This window comes from Cydia fagiglandana, chromosome 13 (assembly GCF_963556715.1).
Source record: "Cydia fagiglandana chromosome 13, ilCydFagi1.1, whole genome shotgun sequence".
NCBI classification, from domain to species: domain Eukaryota; kingdom Metazoa; phylum Arthropoda; class Insecta; order Lepidoptera; family Tortricidae; genus Cydia; species Cydia fagiglandana.
In genome coordinates, this window is record NC_085944.1 from 6,194,141 (window position 1) to 6,216,780 (window position 22,640).

Sequence of the window (22,640 nt, forward strand, 5' to 3'; positions counted from 1 at the left end):
ATTGTATATTTTTTATTACTTTTACTTGAATGACTTATCACAATTAATTTTCTAATAATGTGCTCATGCACAGTTTCAGTTACATTGCAGAATGTTCAGTGCTCGTAGCCGCTGGGCAGGGGGTTGACATGGGGGTTGTGGAAGAGGGTCTTCTGGCCATCACCCCATGGGAACCTCTGAAATAATAAATAACAAAAGTAGCATTAAAACTAGCAATATAGGATGTAACACGGAAAATGCTAAGATAAGGATGAAATATGGAGCATTTTCACATCTTTGCTGCTACATCGGATCAATTTGGCGGATTTTCAATATGAATCTATTCTGCCACAGCAAAAGTGTTAAATTCATTTATACTTTTATAATATTCATATATTTTAAATTTTGTTCTTACTAGACAATGACCTAACCTAACCTAACCTGACCATCTCAGGTTTATTTTCTATGCTATGCTATTATATGTGCAAAAAGAATACATGACACAAAAGACTAGAATTAACAGTTATTTGTTTTACAAGGGAGCAAAATTCTTTTTCACCCCTCATGCTAATATTTATACCTGGGTACACAAAAGATTTTAAAATCAAACCACAAGTATAATGAGTGGTTCTATAAGTGATATATTGAGTGACATGCAGGTCTCAAGCTACAGGGGTTAAGCAAACTGCCAATTCATTATTACACAAATAAATAAAATAAAATAATCATTATTAAATAATGTACATGCACCAAACAACTTCTTGTATAAGGAAAATAATTAATCATAATCATAATTATTTTACATAATGTTTATTCTGGGCATACTAAACGGTTTGGACTTTGCAAAACGATGGCTTTGCAAATAGTTAATCATTGAGACTGTTATGGGTCAACAAAATGATACATTTTAACAGCTACGTTTACCTTTGTGCGGACGCGAAGGTATTCATAGGGCACGAATGGCGGAGGCTCGTGATGCCCCTCCTGATGGCCCAAGTAGGCGTTCAGCATACCCAGGCCTACGGCAGGGAAGCCCACGAAGAACGACATCTTCTTCCACAGGGCATGGCCACCTAACACATAAAAAACCACCTTACAAGACCTGGACAGAGATAAAGCCCTATAGGTTATACATGATTACATAATTCAAAATACTCATAAATATTGTTTACCTCCATGACCACCAGCTGTAGCAGAGTGCGAGGAGGCGCGAGCCTGGTTCCTCAGGTAGTTCAGAGCGGCTCTTTGCAGAATCGCAGCCATTTTCACAGGAATCTAGTTGAATAAAATTCTATAATCGCAATTTACTTCTGTCAAATTGACAGATAAGAATCCAATACCACAGATAGTAGTACGTCGAAACATGGCGTTCTGTTATTGCTAAAATTGAAATACATTTTCACCACACCAACTCGGAAAGCCTTACTTTGCACTTCAAAAAAAAAAGCAAAGTTGCGTTTTATTCACATGTGAGGCAAAGTAATCAAATGCAAATTTTGAGTTGTTTTCTTATGTTTGCTGGTAGAATTGACTTTTAAATGATGATTTTGGATGAAAAATATTTGATAACATTTATTTGGATTTGATTTGGTTTGATTTTGTTTGATATTTTACATTAAATATTTGCTTCAGGTTGGTGTGGTGAAAAATTTTATGTTTCACTCGGGGGCAAATTTTGTTTAACCCTCGTGCTTTGAAACCCTCGCAACGCTCAAGATTCCATTTTTCGAACCACTCGCTACGCTCGTGGTTCAATTTTGGAATCTTTCGCTTGCTCAGGTATCAATATTAGCACGAGAGGTTAAACAACAACCTTGCCCCCTTGTAAAACAAATAACTATTAAAATAAAAAGGCCAATATTAACAAATAATACGAATTTATTTTGTTGAGATTTAATTACAATTTTATTCTTATGATATTATTATCAACTTTACAAAATACAAATTACTTATTGGCTATCTATAGCTGGTCAAGCAGATCTTGTCAGTAGAAAAAGGCGGCAAATTTGAAAAACGTAGGCGCGAAGGGATATCGTCTCATAGAAAATTTGAATTTTGCGCCTTTTTCTACCGACAAGATTTGCTTGACCATCATATGTGCGTAGTTGGTGGTGGCAAGGCCAGACTAACTACAATTTACAAAACCGGGCAAGTGCGAGTCGGACTCGCGCACGAAGGGTTCCGTACCATAATGTCCATAATGCAAAAAAAACAAAACAAAAAAAGACCAAAAAAAAAACGGTCACCCATCCAAGTACTGACCCCGCCCGACGTTGCTTAACTTTGGTCAAAAATCACGTTTGCTGTATGGGAGCCCCTCTTAAATCTTTATTTTATTCTGTTTTTAGTATTTGTTGTTATAGCGGCAACAGAAATACATCATCTGTGAAAATTTCAACTGTCTAGCTATCACGGTTCGTGAGATACAGCCTGGTGACAGACAGACGGACGGACGGACGGACAGCGAAGTCTTAGTAATAGGGTCCCGTTTTACCCTTTGGGTACGGAACCCTAAAAATGAGATTCATATAATATAACATAAAACCATAATAGAGTGCAAGGGTGAAATCAAGGTAGAAATAAGTACAGCTACATTTGCTGAACTTATGCTTCTCAATATGATTCTAATTACTAGACCAGGTTCCTCAACAAGAAACACATAAGAAACTTACCTACTAGTTATTTTGTAAGGATCAAAATCAATGTAAAACTTCTCTCTACGAAGAATTTAGGTCTCTAAATTCTGATTAATCTATATTAATATAATAATATAAAATTCACCTATGGCACCAAAGTAGGCATTATTTAAAATTAATATTCGTCATTTGGAATCACAATGAGGTATCGAAGCGCTAATTAATGGAATGATTAAGAATTTCAGATTAGCTTTCTGGAAAGTTAAGTCGATTCAAAGTTTTCGAAGTGCAGATTGTCGTCTTCTCTTTTTTCAGTGCAATCAGGAGGTCCGTCCGGAAAATGACGTTCGAGAATGGATCTTGGAGTCACCTGAAAAAGATAAAAAAATTATTTAGACGTAAGGATCTTGTTAAATTGGAAATTCTATAGCTTAAGTATTGAACAACCAATTTCGCTAGGACCCTAAATGGCGCAACAATCGAGAAGGGTGATTTTGATTTTGGTGGACATATGCATTTTGGAGATGTAGGTAAGTCCGTATTCCTGAGGGCCTACCACATACATATGTGTATACTACCACCAACATCGAAAAATCAAAAATCTTTATCTGCCTCTCTATCGCTCTTGCATATTCGAGCGACAGACGGGCAAAATAACGTTTTTCGATCTGTGTTGGAGGTAGGCCCAAGTTTTTAAGGGTTCATATTTTGAGTTACCAATCAATCGTGCTAATATTTACACAGGAAAAAATCTGGAATAAGTACCTACGCAAATTCTAGCAAAATAGTAGGTAATTTTAAATACTTAAGTATTCTAAGCCTACCTTCATAGTCTTCACATGGTCGAACTTGTACCCCATGAAGAATGCCGACTGCTCCAACTGTCTCAAGCTCTTCATGCGAACCCGGGGGTCGCGATCAAGAAGACGCACCAGCAGGCCACGGGCGGGCTTCGACAGTTCTGCGTTAGGCGGTAACGTGCCCGGTGCAGGCTGTTCTCGATTTCTGAAAATATCAGGACTAACAATACAATAATTGTTTACTCTTCAGACTTCTTTACAATAGCCCAGTCTCATTGACCACCCAAACTTCAATCCATAGACCGGTATACTATTCACTTTTTCCATAAAATTCCTGCTGTGACAGGTTCATGGGTGTTTATTGTTGCGCCTGTGAACGGGTTCCAGCAGGCGTTCTACAAGCTCTCCAAGGGGCGTCTACACGTGCTGGATCTATATCCCCACGCAAGCCTATCAAAAGACCGGGATTTATAGGCCCGTGAAATCCAAAATGGTTTACTCATATAAGAAGCTGAGCCACACGAAACTACTTTTTGCGTTCCTATTTGTCCATGAGTGTAGATGTTAGGGAATAATGGCGTTGATTTTTAGGTGAAAATTGAACTCACGTGACGTCGTTTTCATCGTCAGTGGCACCGGTATGGCTTGTTGCTCTGCGCGCAACCGCAGGCGTTGGAAACTGAAACAATAGAAAAGTTGCATTAGGTAGTTAGGGACATGAGATTGAGACATCATAGGCATTCGCAATAAATAAGTATAGCAATGTCATCATTAACGATTCCATACAAGTGATAGTCTTACCCCGGTGATAGTCCTACCCCACCTTACCTTATAATTTTTTTTTCTTTGTTGTTTTAATACTTATTTCATGAGCCTTTTGAGTTACCTACGTGAAACTTTAAACCTGTGAGATTATATTCTTTGCTTTAAACCAGCGGTCGGCAACCCCCGGCCCGCGGGCCGCATGCGGCCCGCCGACCTCTCGCTTGCGGCCCGCGAGCCTCTCTGGCTATTTTGTATGTAATATTGACGAACGATCGCGGGGACAATGTCTGCTAAAGTCACAAATATTACCAAAGTGCGGCCCGCGTCATCTTCGTTAACTACTATGTGGCCCTATTGGCTAGCTGCTAAAAGGTTGCCGACCGCTGCTTTAAACAGACACATTAGCCAACGAACTAGAATATATTCCGTCGCTGTAATTAAATAGCTAAAAATAATGTCTTGTTTTCTCCGTTCGTAAGACTATTTAATACACGTTGTTGTAAATCGTGTTTGATACCGCTATAAACATTTATTCGTTGTCGATCTTGTCTAGTCTATTAAGTTTTACAAGCCTTAACTTAGTTGCATTCTTTCGCGACCGTCTTGAGAAAAATAACTGAACAAGTGCTATTCCGTGCTGAGGACATGGGTTCTGGGCTATAACCGCGAAAATCGAAGTTCGCAAATTGCGGGCATTTTTCTCTGTCAGTCTTACGCCTTCATTGGAGTAAAAGAGAAAGATCCCCGCAATTTGCGGATTTCGGTTTTCGCGGTAGCCCCTCTGCTTTATTTAGTTAGTTGCTAAGCGGGCGAGGTGTTCAAAAATCATCTTGTCGCGACTTTATTGTTAAGAGAATAAGAGCGTGTCAAGATAATTTTGAACACCTCGCCCGCTTAGCAACTTCTGCTGGTGACTATACCTACTCTCTACTTACTTCCATTCAAGGCAAGGGGTCAGGGGGGTATTTAGCTTAGGGCCAAGGAGGGCATGGCCCGGGGCGGCAGGCTGCAAGGGTGGCAAAACATGGTTTTTTTTCCTTACATGAGATACATTATCACCATTAATGGGGCGGTGAATCAAACCGGCCCGGGGCGCCAAATCTTCAACATAACGCCTCTGCAGGGGGTATTCAACATTTGAGCAACAGACGACCCACCGCCAACATCTTCGTCTCTGGGCTATTACCGCGAAAATCTAAGTTCGCAAATTGCGGGGATTTTTCTCTGTCACTCTAATTACGCCTTCGTTGGAGTAAAAGAGAAAGATCCCGCAATTTGCGAATTTCGGTTTACGGGGTAGCCGCTCTGTCGCTCGCCAATATGCAAGAGTGATAGAGTGGCAGATAACGATGTTTCCCTCGCGTTACTTGTGGGAGTTGTGGGGTTTTTATACCTTTTACAACTCTATGGACTCTCAGTCAATAAGTACAATAAAAAAATCGACTGCCTTACGACCGACGTCTGTAAGTTAGACCAAGCTAAGATGGCAGCGCCTTTGATCGCCCAGACTGTGCAACTGTTATTTTAAACGCCAAAATTCTATGAAATCATGAAGTTTAAATAACACTTACACAGTATGTGCTGTCAAAATCGTTGCAGAGTTATATTGGTCTAACGCTAACCTTTCCCCGCGATCCTAAGTTTGCATCAGGCCTAATAAAGAGGCCCACTGATTATCAGTCCGCCGGACGGTATCGGCCTGTCAGTTGTTCGGAACTGTCAAAATTTTGTTCTAACTGACAGGCCGATACCGTCCGGCGGACTGTTAATCAGTGCCCCCCTCAATGATTAAATTTAGACCCATTACATCAAGCGGGTGTGGGCTACGAGCTACGACTAGTCCAAGAATTAAACTCCTAAATCTAGTAAAAACCCCTAGGACTCAGCCACAAGGAACCCAAAGACTCTCATCGCAACTAAAAATAGCATATGTACCTTAATTACACTGTTGGGATTTACTGCCTATATTAACGATTGGCGCCCTGTAATGGCCTCGAAGATTAGCTTGATAGGGTTACTTGTTTAACGTGGGATACATTTAAATAACTTTGAGGGGTTGGTTTAACTTATGCAAACTGCTATAGTGTGGATATGGTGTAGATTAATACTTTAATTACCGTAAAACGGGGTGAGTAGGTTTCGCGGGGAGAGTTGAGTTATGAATGGGGAGAGAAGGTTTGAGAGGGGGGTGAGAAGGGATTTTAAGGCTACTGCTACAAAAATAATGTATTCCAATTTAAAATGGGGCTATAGTAATACGCATAATCAAAAAAAATCGATCCAACAATCTTCCAAAATCACCTTTGTATGCAAAACCCTCTCACCCCAAATACGAGGCACTACGGGGTGAGGTGGGTTTACCTCTTTATCGTCAAAGTTATGAAATGGAACTACCCAAAATAAAATACAAACGTCCGAACCACTTATTATATACAGCATAAAAATTTATGGAGGTTTGAAAGTCAAATTTCACCCAACTCACCCCATTTTACGGTACCTCGATATACTAGTCTAGCTAGTAGTTAGACATTAAAATGCAGTATCTAAACTTGGCAAAGAACGAAATAACTATAATGTAGTTACGAATAGAAAATAAAGACTTTAAGAGCAAGAAAGCTGGATCTCTTAATTATGAAATAGACATCTTATTTATCCTGTACCTTGGTATAAAATCTGACTTTTACGAGTGTAAGTGCCTAAGCGAGGACTTAATAGGCAGTAACATACCGGGTGTTTCCTGTAACACGATAATTAAACCATATATTGTATTCCTCAAATGATATGACTTTTGAGTAACAACTTCTAAAACTTATGAAATCTTTAGATTTCCTCTTTTACATACAAATTAAATATTGTTTTCAATGTACGCTGCAATCAGTGCTTTGATGTTGCCTGTCACGTTTTGAATATAACAAAATTTGCAATAAATTGCGTCTTAGAATAAATATTAAAGTGTAATAAAAATTAAAACATAACTTATTTTTAAAAGTTGCTGAACTAATGTTGTACAGTTTGAGGAGTACAGCCTACCTACAGTTTTATGCTCTCCTCTCAAGCTCCTGTTATAGGCAGCACCCTGTATATATTCGTAATCACATATGAATGTATAAAACTGCTACTATATTTATTTTTATTACTTAATGTACCGCTTGTACGGCTGGCCTTAAGTGGTAGACCTATAGGTAGGTACTTACATTGTTTGTTTGTTGTGATAGTTTGTTTTGTGTTGTCTTCCTCCCACATGCAGTGTAATCTAACCATTACATCTGTGACCGCATTCGATTTTGACTGGTCATTCATTTTAAGTATTGACCTATTATCGGCACGCTTCGATTGTATAAAGAACCGTTAGAATAAGCCTTATCTCCGGTATCAACACAGCGGCAAAGATTAAGTGAGCGTTAGAGATGGTTCTGACTGTTCTGAGAGAGTGGGGGGCTTGAATTTTGATCGCTCGATTTCGTCACTCGACAATCTGTGGAAAACGGCGAAATGCTAATTTTTGAAATACGAGCAATATAAATTTGGAATCGAGTGGTATTGACCACTCCTTTTCAATTCTATTACTTCTACAATTTAAATGCCTAGTAGTGGAGATATTATTGAACGAAATACACGAAATCGAGCTGTCGAAATTCAAAAATCTGCCCCCAGTTGCCTAATATTGCCTCAGTGTCCGTATTTTGCGTATTTATAGAAAACACAGTTCTCTCATTCCATCATTTTAATCTTTATGTTTTCTCATAAATGACCTGTATGAAGAAGACCATGATAGCGAAATTATATTCGGTCCTATTTAATCGCTTACTACACAAAATAAAGATTAGACGCTCTAAAGTATACTCGGGATACATTACCTACTTATAGAATTTTTGGCTTCGGTCTGAATTTAAGAGGTGTCGCTCTATAGCGGAATTCAATTGAAGAAAATGTTACTTGCCAAAGAATGTGGTATGTGTTAGGTAGGTATATGCCCTACGCCCTAAGATTATACCCAAGAAGTTTAAGTACCTATAGATGGTCAAGCACGTCAGTAGAAAAAGGCGGCAAAGTTGAATAATATAGGCGCGAAGGGATATCGTCTCATAGAAAATTCAAATTTCGCGCCTTTTCAACTGACAATATTTGCTTGGCTATCTATATATGCAGGACTGGAGGAGGCTTATTTTTTTGCACCTAGGTACAAATATATCGCATTCACTGCCAGGGGGCGTGGCCTAGGAACAAACTGGTATGACGGTGGACGCACATATGCGTCGGGGGCAGTGTATATGATATATCTAATTATGTAGGTACCTACGGCTTTTAGCCCTTTACTCTCAGCACTTCAAAATGCTTCCCACATTTTGTGGGGTTTAATTAAAAAAACCGCTCCAAACTTTTACAAAAAGGATTTTGACCGGTGTTGTCTAGTTTCTCGTTTCGATGTGACCACTCTATAGACATTTCGGTCTGTGGAAGCAGTGTTTACACTCGTACGTTCTGAGCCAGTCACGACTCGACCGCATTAGTGAATAGAAATGGCCACTGGTTTCCAAGCGGGTGTGCTTTACAGCAATTTTCAAGGGACATACCAATTAGCACCTGTGCCTTTTAAGGTTGCCGTAAATATGCTTACGAATTATGTACCTTATTTACAAATGAAGGTTCATATTGAATTCTAAAATATCAGGAGTCATCTATGAAAACCAGAACCAGGAATACTTTACTTATACCGTCGTACTTTTGTCTGTATTACCGATCTCAGTGTATTTCGTAGGGGAGAAGAAAGGTAGACAAATTTAAGCCGAATCTCACAAGGTCTCAATATAGAATAACCTCCTCCTTTTTTGAAGTCGGTTAAAAATTGGCAAACCACGAATCATATTTAATTGTAGACGTCCCCTTTCTGTTAGACTAGCATAAGATTTAGTACGTTATTTACGTCGGAATTTTTTCCCGATGATAATAAAATTTATAAACATGTATACGTTGCAGCAAAATTAATATCTACATATGCTTAATGGAATAACCTACACCCAACCTAACTATAAAAGGCACCTATAATAACTGATTTCTTGGAATATAAAGGCAGCCCTAGGAATTTAGATTGTGCTCAGTTCTCCTTGAGCCTTTGAAGATCAAAGTAATTGTTGTTAATGCAAGCTCTGTTACTGTTGCACCGTTAGAATTATGTATAACAACACAACATTAAAACTATCCGACTTCGTAGATTAGACTTATTTTAATTTAATAATTTTGACTTAATTTCCGGTGTTACATCATAAATCGTCTGTAGTAGACGATAAGGCCAATGATGATGACGATAATTTAAGATAGACAGAAAAAGTAGATCTTAGCCTAAGATTCTATAAGGAATTTCTGCCCTCGACTGTAATATCAATTTGACTACCTATTAGTTACTTAAATTTTATTTTTATTATAGTACCCCAACTTCACAATTACTCCGAAATGATTGCAACTTTTAATTTCCCCAGATATTATTGGGTAAAATGCATGAAGACAGATTTTTTCTGTATTTTATACGACAAAGTTTGTAAACAGTGGCTAAAGTAAAAGTTTAGCGTGCCAAAGTAGTGTGTAAAAATAGGGCCCGTTCATATAACACCGAGCAAACAACGAACATGTGCACATACGTGATTTGCGCACCAATGAACAGGCCCACTTCGTAGTGCCCGAAAGCCCGTAAGGCCCATCTTTAGAAGTCAATGAATTTCCTCTATCCCACCTCCGACCGTTGCAGAGACAAACAGTTAAAAAGTGGAGCAACATTGTCGTCAAACTAGACCCTAATCCAACGGAAGTCTCACAGTTAACGGTGCTGCGAGTGCTGCGACTGGAACCCCGGGGCGGACCTCCTATGATTTGTCAACTGTCCGAGTTGACCTACTGCCGTGATACTTGACCTCAGTTTCGGAAGGATTTATCGTGGAGTTTGACTAGTCTGGTAACTGGTCAGCGCGCAAGAACTATTATAGTCAGCAGTTGCTATGCTATGTCAGCAGAGCGAGGTGTTCAAAATGAGCGAAGCACAACGTTATCGTTCGGGAAATAAGAGCGTTTGCAAATATTTTTAAATACAGTTCCTAAACAATACTTGGAGCGATAACTAGTATAATTTTGGGCATCGATAACTGAGTTTATCGATTTAGGAACTCCCTGTCTGCCATTAAATTTTGCCCTCTAAAATCCGATGTTAGTACATAATTATAAACGTTTCGATTGCAAGACTTCAATGTGTTCATACACACCTCTATCTAAATGAACATTTCTTGATTCAACTATTGATGTAAATGAAAAAGCGGGTAATAAAATTAATAAAACGAGTCCAACTTATAAAGATTAATTAAATTGTTTGGCATAACCGGAATCAAAGTAATTTTATACACCTATTCAATCTTAATAAAATTACACGACTCTACACAGATACCTACCTACAGTTTCTGATTTAAACTTCGGGTTTTAAGACTTTGCAAATCGTCGTTTACCATGATACCAAGTTTAAGCGAAAAATCGTATTAAATGTAATCTTATTATGCTTACGTTAAATAATAAATGGTCCAAGAGATCAAATCTATTAATATCAAGAAAAAAGCCAATATGCGAATAGGTACTGCAGCCGACTGTAGGTAACTAGGTACCTTATGTATTAGCACGGCCGCCCATATCGGCGAGGGTCCCTAGCCGCTCGCAAGTCAACGGCGGTCATTGACACCATTACATATGTATAGGCACATGTTCAGGGGCGCCATTCCAGACTGCTTTACTACAGCTCGTGACATTGCGAATCTTACATGGCTCCCTTAAGTTAAGTTAAGACACCTTGCTGGGTTGTCTTATATATTGGATAATTATGCCGGGAATTTCAAATTTAGCCTGCCTTTCTTTATATTACATGTAATAAAATTTCTGCGCTGTTTCTATTAAAATAAAATAACTAAAACTAAACCTAACTAATAAATAAATACTTATCCCTAAAACATACCCTTCAAAGGGCCTAGCCCCTTGGCAAGGTGCCCATGTAATAAAATTGTATGTTAAAATAGAATAAAAAGATCTAGTTTAGCAAATTACCTACCTAGTTGCTTTTGTAACGATTAACTATTAACGCATTGCTCTTAAATGTCGTCAAAGGGGAGATACCTATGTACGAAAAATAAATCCATAATATGTTACTATTTTTAAACTTTTTTTGTGAATTTTTCACGTATGGTAACAGCTGTCATGTCCATACAATTTATAACCTTTAAACGAAAATATGGGGCATTATCTATGAAAAGGGACATTATTGTCGATGGCGCTTACGTCGCACAGCGTCGCGCGGCATTGAATTTATATCGGAGCATCGTTAGTAATGGCGTAAGCGCCATCGACAATATGGTCCCTTTTCATAGATAACGTCACATATGGTATTGAGTTGACGGCTGCCACGGTACCCAAGTTATTTGATTGCTGTAACTAAAATCAAAATGATCATTTGTCACAGACCAAGATCATATATAGTAGTATACCCTATAATGGGCGTGGAACCAGTAATGGGACAAAAAACATAATTCCTCTAAAATAAGTATCTAAAAGTAGTTTATAAACACTGGCTGTATATTATCATAAATAAGAGTCCTAGAGCTGTTTCAGTTTGAAGTTTCATTAAATTTGGTTGCTTTTTAAGAAATTGGCGTCAACCCAAAAGTTGTCGTGTCACTGAAAAGAAATACCACTACGAATTCTTAACAACTTCGCTAAGAGAGGTGAGTTAATTTATTAAATTTCAATTAATTAATACTTGATGAAAACTAGAATGTGTTTTGTTAATTGAATTTACCATGAGATAAGGTATACAACACACTATGTTGTGACTCCACAGATGTAAAAAAATAGTGGTATTTGGCTCAATCCCATTATAGGAGCTGTAAAACTGCGTACCTCCTATGATGGGACAATTGACAGAATGATGCTTGCCATGCCATAATTTCATGTTTAAACAATACAGAAGTAAAATGTAGTTACGAAATATGTCAATCGAGGTATTCTCGGACTTCGGATAAATTAATATCGTTTTTCCAAACTTTTATTTAACTTGCCCTGTTAGTTAGTGTGGGTCCAATCTTGGTAGCTGAATTTGAGCCACTTTTCGATTTCCGATTCAGTTGAAATTTTGTGTAAGTGTAATTAAGTATGCAAATCGGATGATAATGCAATATTATGATAACATGGACCTAATCTGATGATGGAGACAGGAGGTGGCCATGAGAACTTTATCGCAATAAACCCTAACTAATTGTGTTTGGGCATATTAGAATTGTCTCGATGGATCTAATACAATAATAATTGGCTGTGGAAAGAAAAATACATTCAGCGATAAAAGCTTAAAACCAAAAATTTATTTTTTTGTTGTAACTTATTCCCCATTTCAATATTTTATACTGATAGAGCAATGTCCATTATAGGGGGCCCATTACTGGATCCACGTCCATTACCGGGGGCCCATTACTGGAGCTTTGGTGTCCATGACTGGAGAAAAAAAGCATAGTTTTAATTTGTTAAATATGTGGAAACTAATTGCTGTATCTTTCATACAACACGCCTAAAACATGAAAGACGGATAGGACTTTCATCTTTTAACACGCTAAGCGGTAGACCATTTACATGTATACGGGAAATATCATAAATACTCCAAATTTCCTCTTAAATGTCCCATGACTGGTGCTGTTACTATATCACACTATAGCCAATTATCTGCAAATTCGTCCAAGGCCATGCTTCGATTGCTTCGCAAGAGACCTTGACAGACAGATTTGACGATATCCACAAGAATACGAGTATATCCAACTATCCACCTAGTCAATGACCTTTGCATTTATTCAATAATCGTTCGATTTATTGCAACAGATATAATGCAATGATGAACTAGAACATTAGTTTTATAGCATGCCATGTTTATGCGCTTGGTTCCCCTTCGTTGGCCCTCCAAAGCATTTGAAATACTTAATTTTGTTGTTCACTTAATGCAATCTTGTTGAAAGGTTATTATACGCGACAGGAAAAATTCAAAACAAACAAGCAAAAGAAATAGAAACAAACCTTATGTTTAGAGAACCGTTCAGTTCCCACCCTAAAATCATTAATGATCAATTGAAGGCCCTGGCCAAAAATTTACCTTAACAGTTCATTAGCTAGTCATTATTTCTAGAACTCGACCTAATAAATCGAGTTCTGTCATAAAAATTGAAGTTTATTTTGGGGGAATTAATCATTAAGGTAAACTAGGTAAAGTCAATTCATACATTGTTAGTGAAATAAATGTTAAAATTAAAAGTAATGTAATGTCATGGTAAAACTTTTTAATTAACATCAAAAGCCTAGAGAGCTAAATCTCGTTTCATGTTAAGGTCTGTGGAAGCAATTTCCGATTATTATTTGAATCAAATTTGAATACAATATTACATACTTGGATTGTCAAATGCACAGAAAACATCATAGTGCAATAGTGTGACTCTATTCGAGTTAAGGTGACGTTCGGTTCGGATGTCAACTGCAGCTGCAACTATTGAGCCGCATATCGGCCGCTGCTGTATCCGACATTTTCCTTGATGAGTAACGGAATGAACGTCAGAATCGCGGCAGTAATGCAACTCTAAAACTGTGTAAATTCTGAGCAATGAGATGAGAAAATGATGAGCGTTATTATATTTCGATTATGATTGAATTCCCCAACATTCGGAATAGCCCACACAGCCAATTAACCACACAACCACGGCCTAAGCAGATAGGCTTCTGTATTATAATCTCCCCTGTGTGTCCAGCGAAAGTGTCGCAATCCGTCACAATCTCACAATGACAGTTAATTAAAAAAGCTAAGCGCGATTGCGTGCATTGTCCGTCTGTCCGTCTCACCCGCGGTCCCATCTTGACACAACCTTGACTCCGACTACAAGATGAAACACACGAGGCGATATTCGCTCTGTGTGTTAAGCCGCCCACTGACTAACAGTCCGCCAGACGATATCGGCCGGTCAGTTGTTCGGAACTGTCAAATTTTTTGTTCTAACTGACAGGCCGATATCGTCCGGCGACCAGTTAGTCAGTGGTCGGCTTTACTGTGTGCTGTGGCGCGGCCTAATGGGGCCCACTGATTAACAGTCCGCCGGACGATATCGGCCTGTCAGTTGTTAGGACCTGTCAAAATTTTGTTCTAAACTGACAGGCCGATACCGTCCGGCGGACTGTTAATCAGTGGGCCCCTTAACATACCCGGTTAGTTATCTGATAGAGCTAAACCAAGATAAATCTGCAACGATTTTGATAGCACACAAAATAATTTTTAAGAAAAAAAAACCGACTTCTATGGGGGCCGGTGAAAGATTATTGTAGATAGAGGTACACTATGTAGAAAAGGAGGTAAAACCACCCACTTTTCTACTGGCATTTCGCTTCTGTAAGGGTCGTAGTTCTAGCCTAACCTAACCCACTTCTCTGATAGCAGTTCGGTTCTGTGAGGATCGCAGTTCAAACCTAACCTAACCCACTTAACGGCGCATGCGGTGCGGTGTACGGGGGTTTAAGCGGGAGGGGCTAGTAAGATTGGCATCATCATACTTATATACTTACACATTTTATGGTAGGTAATCATAGTGGTTTATTTAGTTAAGGTATCATAGTGGTTTTCCGGGTCAAGGTCCGGGTCCGAGTCCGGGTCTGAGTCCGGGTCCGAGTCCGGGTCCGAGCCCGGGTTCGAGTCCAGGTCCGGGTCCGGGTCCGAACCGGATCCGGGTATGAGTCCGGTTCTGGGTCCGAGTCCGGGACCCAGTCCAAATCAAAATCGAAATTCGTAATCACCAAATGTGTACTATGCGTTGTTGAAGAGTTCTATTCTGGTCATCATCAGCAGTTCCATTTCATCAAATGCGACAGTTTTTAATGTAAATGCTTGATTTTATGATGAAAATACAAAAAAATCTATGCGTATTCCTTTAATATTTGAGGAGTTCCCTCGATTCCTTATGGATCCCATCATCAGAACTCGAGCTTGACAAAAATGTGGCTTAAAAACTTAACTTGCTTAACAAGCATAACGAAGAGGAAAAATCGCCAAACGTGAACTATGCGTCGTTGAAGAGTTCTGTTCTGATCATCATCAGCAGTTCCACTTCATCAAATGCGACAGTTTTTAATGAAAATGCTTAATTTTCTGAGGTAAATACAAAAATCTCTATACGCATGCCTTTAATATTTGAGGAGTTCCCTCGATTCCTTATGGATCCCATCATCAGAACTCGAGCTTGACAAAAATGTGCATTAAAAACTTAACTTGCTTAACAAACATAACGAAGAGGAAAAATCTCGAAACGTGAACTATGCGTCGTTGAAGAGTTCTGTTCTGATCATCATCAGCAGTTCCACTTCATCAAATGTGACAGTTTTTAATGAAAATGCTTAATTTTCTGATGTAAATACAAAAATCTCTATACGCATGCCTTTAAGATTTGAGGAGTTCTCTCGATTCCTCATGGATCCCATCATCAGAACTCGAGCTTGACAAAAATGTGCATTAAAAACTGAACTTGCTTAACAAACATAACGAAGAGGACAAATCGCCAACCGTGAACTATGCGTCGTTGAGGAGTTCCGTTCTGATCATCATCAGCAGTTCCACTTCATCAAATGTCACTCTTTTGGATGTATATGCTTGATTTGATGATAAAAACCCAAAAATCACTATATGTATGCCTTTAAGATTTGAGGAGTTCCCTCGATTCCTCATGGAACCCATCATCAGAACTGGGTTTTGACAGAAACGGGACCAATCTGTATGCATATACATTCAATCAAAAAAATAATTTTCAAAATCGGTCCAGTAATGACGGAGATATGGAGTAACAAACATAAAAAATAAAAAAAATAAAAAAAATAAAAAAAATAAAAAACATACAACCGAATTGATAACCTCCTCCTTTGGGATTTGGAAGTCGGTTAAAAAGAAAGAAAGAAAGACGATGTAGAAAGAAATACAGAAAACAAAATATTAAAAAAGTTACTAAACATATAAACAAGCAAGTGCAAGTGTTATTTAAAACGTCAAACTTCTATTAAATTGTGACGTACTCTAAATAACACTTGCACTGCGTAGGTTATCAAAATTCTTGCAGACTTTTCTTGATCTAACTCTACAGCTGTCGAATAGTGTGGTGATTTCATCCCATAGGTTCACATTTTTCCCATCCCGTGCGTTGTTATCCCTCTTTTTTTCCCTCGCATTTTCCCCACCGTGTACTAAATAAGGTCCACCGTTTGACATAGGTTTATTATCCACTCGTATCATGTACAGATTCATCATGGATTCATCAAATTCAAAGTTACAAAAGGCTGCATCGCGTAAAACACGAGAACCATGCCGTGTGTTTTGTACCTCAACGCCTCAAATACAATTCATCAATCAAACGATTATACACCTTATTACAATACCAATATAGGCTTGACACCACATTTAGGCTGAAGCCTATTATAATGATATGCAATGTGCAATTTATGTAGGTACCTTATTAAAAAAAACATCAACGACAATGTAACTTTAATGGTTGGGGCGCGTAATAAAATAATGGCCGGTCCCAAAATAAACCTGGAAAACACGCATAGCAGGCAATTGTTGTTTTTCAAATATAATACCCGTAGAATAATCTAGCTTTTTTAGTGATCGTAGGTATCATCATCAATTCGCATTGTTAAACATCTCTAGAATGCTGACTTGCTACAATAACAAGCTTATTATCCAACTAAACCACTACAATTCGACGTTATTTTGTCGTTCTGATACTTTTAATCAAAGTATATTTCTCATTTAAGGCATTATTTTAAATTATGCATGCACTTGGGCAGGTACCTAAAGTTTATTTTTGACTATCGACCGATTTTATTTTGTATTAATATTGTCTTGATCAAGCAGAAACGACTACGAACCCACCCAAGACAGTGTTTTTTTTTTAATTTAATTTGGGTTTGTATGTTTTACATTTTTGCAGACCCGTTTTTAAGACAACGCGGTTAACATAACGAGCTAATTTACTTCTGCAGAGCTTTTTAATGATTAATAAATAAGTATACTTACCTTCGGATGGCAAGTGCTTTAATTTACAGTTTAACTTTGTACTTGACGGTTATCCCCAGAGTTAGCAGAGTGCTGATTATACCTTGTAAGTTGTACCTAACCAAATGCCTGCAATTAACAAGATTGGCTCTACATGCATGATTCCACGGACAACGAATATATATATAAATGTTGACATTTGTTTGTCAGGATGTGTATTAATTTATTACGTAGTCTACCAACAGTAAGTTTAATATAAAACAGTTAAGATTATCACTAATGTTTTATTCAACTCTCCTAGATCTTTCCTTCCTTAAATATTTAGATTTCAAAGGTATTGGATAAAATGTACATTAGTTAAAGATAGTCTTTGAATAAGATAGACTCTACATAAGATTTTTTGTTTCCTGAATGTATCTCTTAAAAATATGTAAATGTTGGAAAACTAAGTATACTATAAAGTGAAAGAAACGAGCTCTGCGTGAATAATCCCGCAGGCAAAAGCTTACAGATTATAACATCGATTCTCAGGCACTAGAAATAGCAAAGGAAGTAGAAGATTTAAATCATGGCTACTTATAAACCTAGGCAGGTCTGTCAGAAGTCAATGACACAAAACGGCACGGCCATTATAAGACGGGTTTTACTTTTAATGTGCAGCAGTTTAAACATATCTTTATCCTATTAATCTTTTTATTTAATGAATAGAGAATGTTGATTATCAGATGAGATCACGTGACTTTGGTTTAGGAATGTAACTGTTTTGTGAGTCGAAGTTTAAATACCTACAGAACTTATTAAAATGTCCCGTTTTGCAAATTTTCATGTAAAACACAAGAAATAAGTACCTATGTCATAGTAAGAATTATAGATTATATTTTTAATGAATATAATACTACATTAAGTATAGGAAATTTGACAAAATATGGTAGGTATCATGTAATTAATATTGATAGATAATTTTCTAACGCTAATGTTTTGGACCATGTAAATTATTGACTGTTTTCCTTCCTATTTTAAAAACCATTGGAATAATTGAGGTATAGAAGAAGTCCTTCACTTGCTCTGAGACAAGGTACACAACGAATCAAATTATGTACCTAGTTTATTATACTGGAAGCTTACATTAAGTCCTATATTTTCCTGTTGGTTCAAGTCTTCCTCTAAATGAGCCTAGCTTAGCCTAACAGATCCAAAAAGATGTAAATACGTCTGATATCCCTAGAGGATACGTCATAGTAACTTTATTTAGATTGTCGAGAGCATAATGATATGGTAGGTGTTTCCACGAACGTTTCTCGACGGTAGACGCTTAATGGGATCGATCTTGGTCAGAGGTTGATATACGAGTTTTATTTTTATACCACGGCTGATGGTAAGCACGTAGTCCATAGAGACTTACAACCGAGGCGTCTTGCGAGGTATGTGGAGACGATACACTTCTAAATTTGGCTAAAGCCTTTGATGAGCCTTTCTTTTATTTTTTGCCATTTTATATGTTGTGACATTTTTTGCCACTTTTGTGTTATTTCTAGTCAGGATCGCAAGCCCTTTTCATCCTTATAGGAGGAAAAAAGTGTCCTAAAAATTCCATACATTTTCAAACATTCCTTTTTGTTACCGCATATGAGCAAATGGTAAAACAATAGGAAAAAAGCTCTGGGACATTTTTTTATCCCATTAGGATCGAAAGAGCTCGTGATTCTGAGTAGAAATAACACAAAAATGGCAAAAAGGTCACAATAAATAAAAATTACAAAAATTAAAAGAAACGCTCTGATAATGTTGCGATACCAAGCTTTGGAACAGATGAAACTCGGCGTTCCTCAAGGAAGCATTCCTTGTCCCACTCTTTTCACAATAGGTATACAAGGATGGCATTCTTCATCTCAAGATTCCTGATTCTGAAATTATTTGTTATGCAGACGATATAATAGTAGTTAGGTACTACACTACCGATCAAAAGTTTAAATTCTCCCCTTGTTATTGGTACCTACTAAAGAGTAGGTACTTTTGACACGTAGATTTTCTTTTTCGGAGCGATTATTTCCGAAAATATTAACTTTATCATAAAATGGTTTTCGGAGACCCGTCTTCGTCTTCGAGACCTATCCAACGAGACCCCACACTATTGGGACAAAGCAAAAAAATAAATAAAAAGAAAATATTTTGTATATGTGTAGCAATACTCGCAATGCATGATTTGTATTCTTATAGTTCGTTTTTTAGCATTAGAAAGAACTTAAAAGAAGGTAAGCGATCTTGGCATGTCTTTTAATTGAAAAAGGCTTTTTATAAATCAATAACTATTACTTATGAAAGCAGGAGAATATAAATGATCTTATTATTAGATTCATAATTGTTACGTGTTTGCCGTAACTTATTTTTACAATGTGTTTTTCAATTAAAAGACACATCAAGATTGTTTACCTAATTTCTAATGCTAAAAAAAACGAAGTATAGGCAAGCTGGAAGATCTTTCATCGGCTGGCGTCATCTCTTTGAAAATTAGACAACCCTATGGGAATCGAGTTCTATGAATGTCCCGCCACTGATACTAGGTATATGCAGAGGCAGATTTTAAAAATAATTTATAGTTTATCCATTTATCCGTATGTACGAAAGACGTATGTCGTTTTTGTGTGCATAAGAGGTGTGTGAGGTTAGCGAGACCAGTGAGATGAGAGGAGGCCGGACACAGACAACAAAACAGCGTAGCGGTCAATAATGGAATAATGGATAGGTATTCGTCTCAAAAATTTCTAGCTTCAATTTAAAGTTCTCTTTAAAGTTGACAACAACAGTCGAAAGTTAATTGGGGCCTATTTACTGTAAAGGTAATGATGATGTATGGTGGATGCTAATGTTCCGGAAATTAGGAAGGCGTGCGCAGAAAGCCATTTCAAAAGCCCCACAATAATTGGCTTACATATTTCCTTTACAACTCTACTCAAACGTCCAAAAACAGGCAAGCCGGTGGGAATCGGCTTTTATGGACGCGCCGCCACTGATAGTTAGCAAGTTCCATAGAATGACACTTTATACAATAGTGGACTCGCAGGTTTGCTCTGTGGCACGTTCGCGAAGGAAACCGCAGGGGCTGCGAGCTGCGGTCAACAGCCTTGACATTGTACCCGTTTATAATGTTTGTTATTTTTAACCTGCGCCGGCGCGTGATTCGGCCAGGGGTTAGTGGAACTCGTTGGAATACTTTCTCATTAGCCGATATCTGGTTTTTAAAACGCTTTATTTGGAATGCAGATTTGTTTCAACACAAACTACTTAAAGTAGATATAGCTTGAAGTTGAGTCTAAATATAACAACCATTCTGGTTCAACTTAGGTACCGATTGTTAACGGGTATACTTAATGATCTAGATGGAGGTAGGTACTTAAATATCAAACTTTTGTGTTGACGTAACAAAGATGTTCTCAGAGTATTATATCTCCAATTATTATGACACGACGTCGTTTCAATTAAAATTAAAATATCTGAACTGCTAAATAAATTTGACTCTCCACGTATGCTTTACTGTGGATACAATATCTTCAGTAAACAGTACCTACCTATATAAAAATATGGGATTAAACATAATGCCCACCAAAAATACTTTGGTACCCTAAGCTATTTCGTCGTGTTTGATTTTCAGTCCATGTACGATTAATAGGAAGCTACATGTACTTGTTTATCTATTTATTTGGATGCCTCGAAGTGGTTAGCATAGTCTGCTATTCTCATTGATCAACATTTTAATGCTAAATAAAATACTACTCAACTCAACTAACCAGCGTTAATAGGATCTCCGACTAATCAAAGTTTTGGCGAACCGCGATAAATTTATTCTGGACAATAGCTCCGAGGCCATTGTTTTTATGAGTTACAGGGCTGAAGTGGGTTTTTTCCTCCTGACAAGGTGTCTTGCCTTACCATAACTATTGTTTAACACAATTTGTGGCTATGTGATAAATAGTGTTACCTACCTGTATACATTTTAATAAAAATCTAGAGAATTCCGGAAAATATGTAACAAGAGCGACTTAAACGATGACATAATCGTGAATTGCTGTTAAAAGCTAAATATAAATGGCACTTTAGAATGGTAACTTATGTATATGAAGGTAATAAGGCATTAGTAGGTATTGTATAATTGCAAGCAATACCATAGACAAGTAAAACTAAAATTTGCCGGTTTTTGAATTTGAAGCGCTCGATTTCATTACTCGAAAATCTGTGGAAAACGGCCAATTGATACTCATGAAATACGAGCAATATATACCTATTGGGAATCTAGTGGTAATGACTATTCGTTATCAATACTATTATGATTATATATTGAAGGGAGCCACACGAAATCGCGCTCGAAATTAAACAAGTGCGAGTCGGACTCGCGCACGAAGGGTTCCGTACCATAATGCAAAAAAAAAAAAAACAAAAAAAAGCGAAAAGAAAACGGTCACCCATCCAAGTACTGACCCCTCCCGACGTTGCTTAACTTTGGTCAAAAATCACGTTTGTTGTATGAGAGCCCCATTTAAATCTTTATTTTATTCTGTTTTTAGTATTTGTTGTTATAGCGGCAACAGAAATACATCATCTGTGAAAATTACAACTGTCTAGCTATCACGGTTCGTGAGATACAGCCTGGTGACAGACGGACGGACGGACGGACGGACGGACGGATGGACGGACGGACAGCGAAGTCTTAATAATAGGGTCCCGTTTTACCCTTTGGGTACGGAACCCTAAAAAATCGGCTCCCAGTGCGTACATGGTAGATTTTTATAGTAATTCACAATTAGATACTAGCTAGGTAGAAAGTGCCATGTTAACATATGTGTATTAAGACCGTCGGTGTGGAAGTATGTAGGTATTTATCTTAAGGATAAAGTCGCTCCCCTAGAGCCAAGCCTAACAAACAACACATTGTGTGTTTGTGCCCCTGACTTAGAGGTCACCCTCAATATGACAATACATAATTCCTTCATTTGTCCTTATTAAAGACTATCTTGACGTTTTCCCCATTCATAAATTCGCCATCGTCTATCACAAAATATTTACATTCATTTGTTACATCGTTAGTTTAGTTGTCTCCTTAGCAACCAACGTCTTTAGAAATACACCGTGCTTTTTACTATACAATTACACATTGATGTTTTTTTTTAAATAAATTACAATAGAACCACGATAATACCTAAGATACACGATTATACGAACCATAAATCAACTCTATCTAAATCTAAGGATTTTTTTTTAGAACACAAACAGTCCCAAAACAACATTGTTTTGGGAGGATTCGATTATTAGAACTTTTGATTATCCGAATTAGTCTCGGTCCCAATTAGTTCAGATACTAGAGGTTCTACTGTACCTGTTAACATT

The 22,640-nt window shown here is 37.6% G+C and overlaps 2 protein-coding genes and 1 long non-coding RNA gene across 3 annotated transcripts in view; 1 reads left to right on the forward strand and 2 right to left on the reverse strand.

Moving 5' to 3' along the window:
* LOC134670121 (uncharacterized) overlaps positions 1-22,640 on the forward strand; it is a 385,516-nt gene that overhangs the window by 356,585 nt on the left and 6,291 nt on the right. The window lies entirely within an intron of this gene.
* On the reverse strand, positions 2-1,311 carry LOC134670067 (cytochrome c oxidase subunit 6A1, mitochondrial). Its single transcript, XM_063527738.1, has 3 exons — positions 1,152-1,311; positions 904-1,052; positions 2-176 (listed from the first exon to the last, which is right to left on the reverse strand). The coding sequence occupies exons 1-3, from the start codon at positions 1,240-1,242 to the stop codon at positions 96-98; spliced, it is 321 nt and encodes a 106-aa protein (XP_063383808.1). The 5' UTR covers positions 1,243-1,311; the 3' UTR covers positions 2-95.
* LOC134670118 (serine/threonine-protein kinase S6KL) overlaps positions 2,776-22,640 on the reverse strand; it is a 93,038-nt gene continuing 73,173 nt past the window's right edge. Inside the window, exons 8-10 of the mRNA XM_063527806.1 lie at positions 4,024-4,094; positions 3,440-3,620; positions 2,776-2,985 (exon numbers count right to left, since the gene is read on the reverse strand). Coding sequence (XP_063383876.1) covers positions 2,878-2,985; positions 3,440-3,620; positions 4,024-4,094 — 360 coding nt within the window. The 3' untranslated portion in view covers positions 2,776-2,877. The remainder of the gene's footprint in view (positions 2,986-3,439; positions 3,621-4,023; positions 4,095-22,640) is intronic.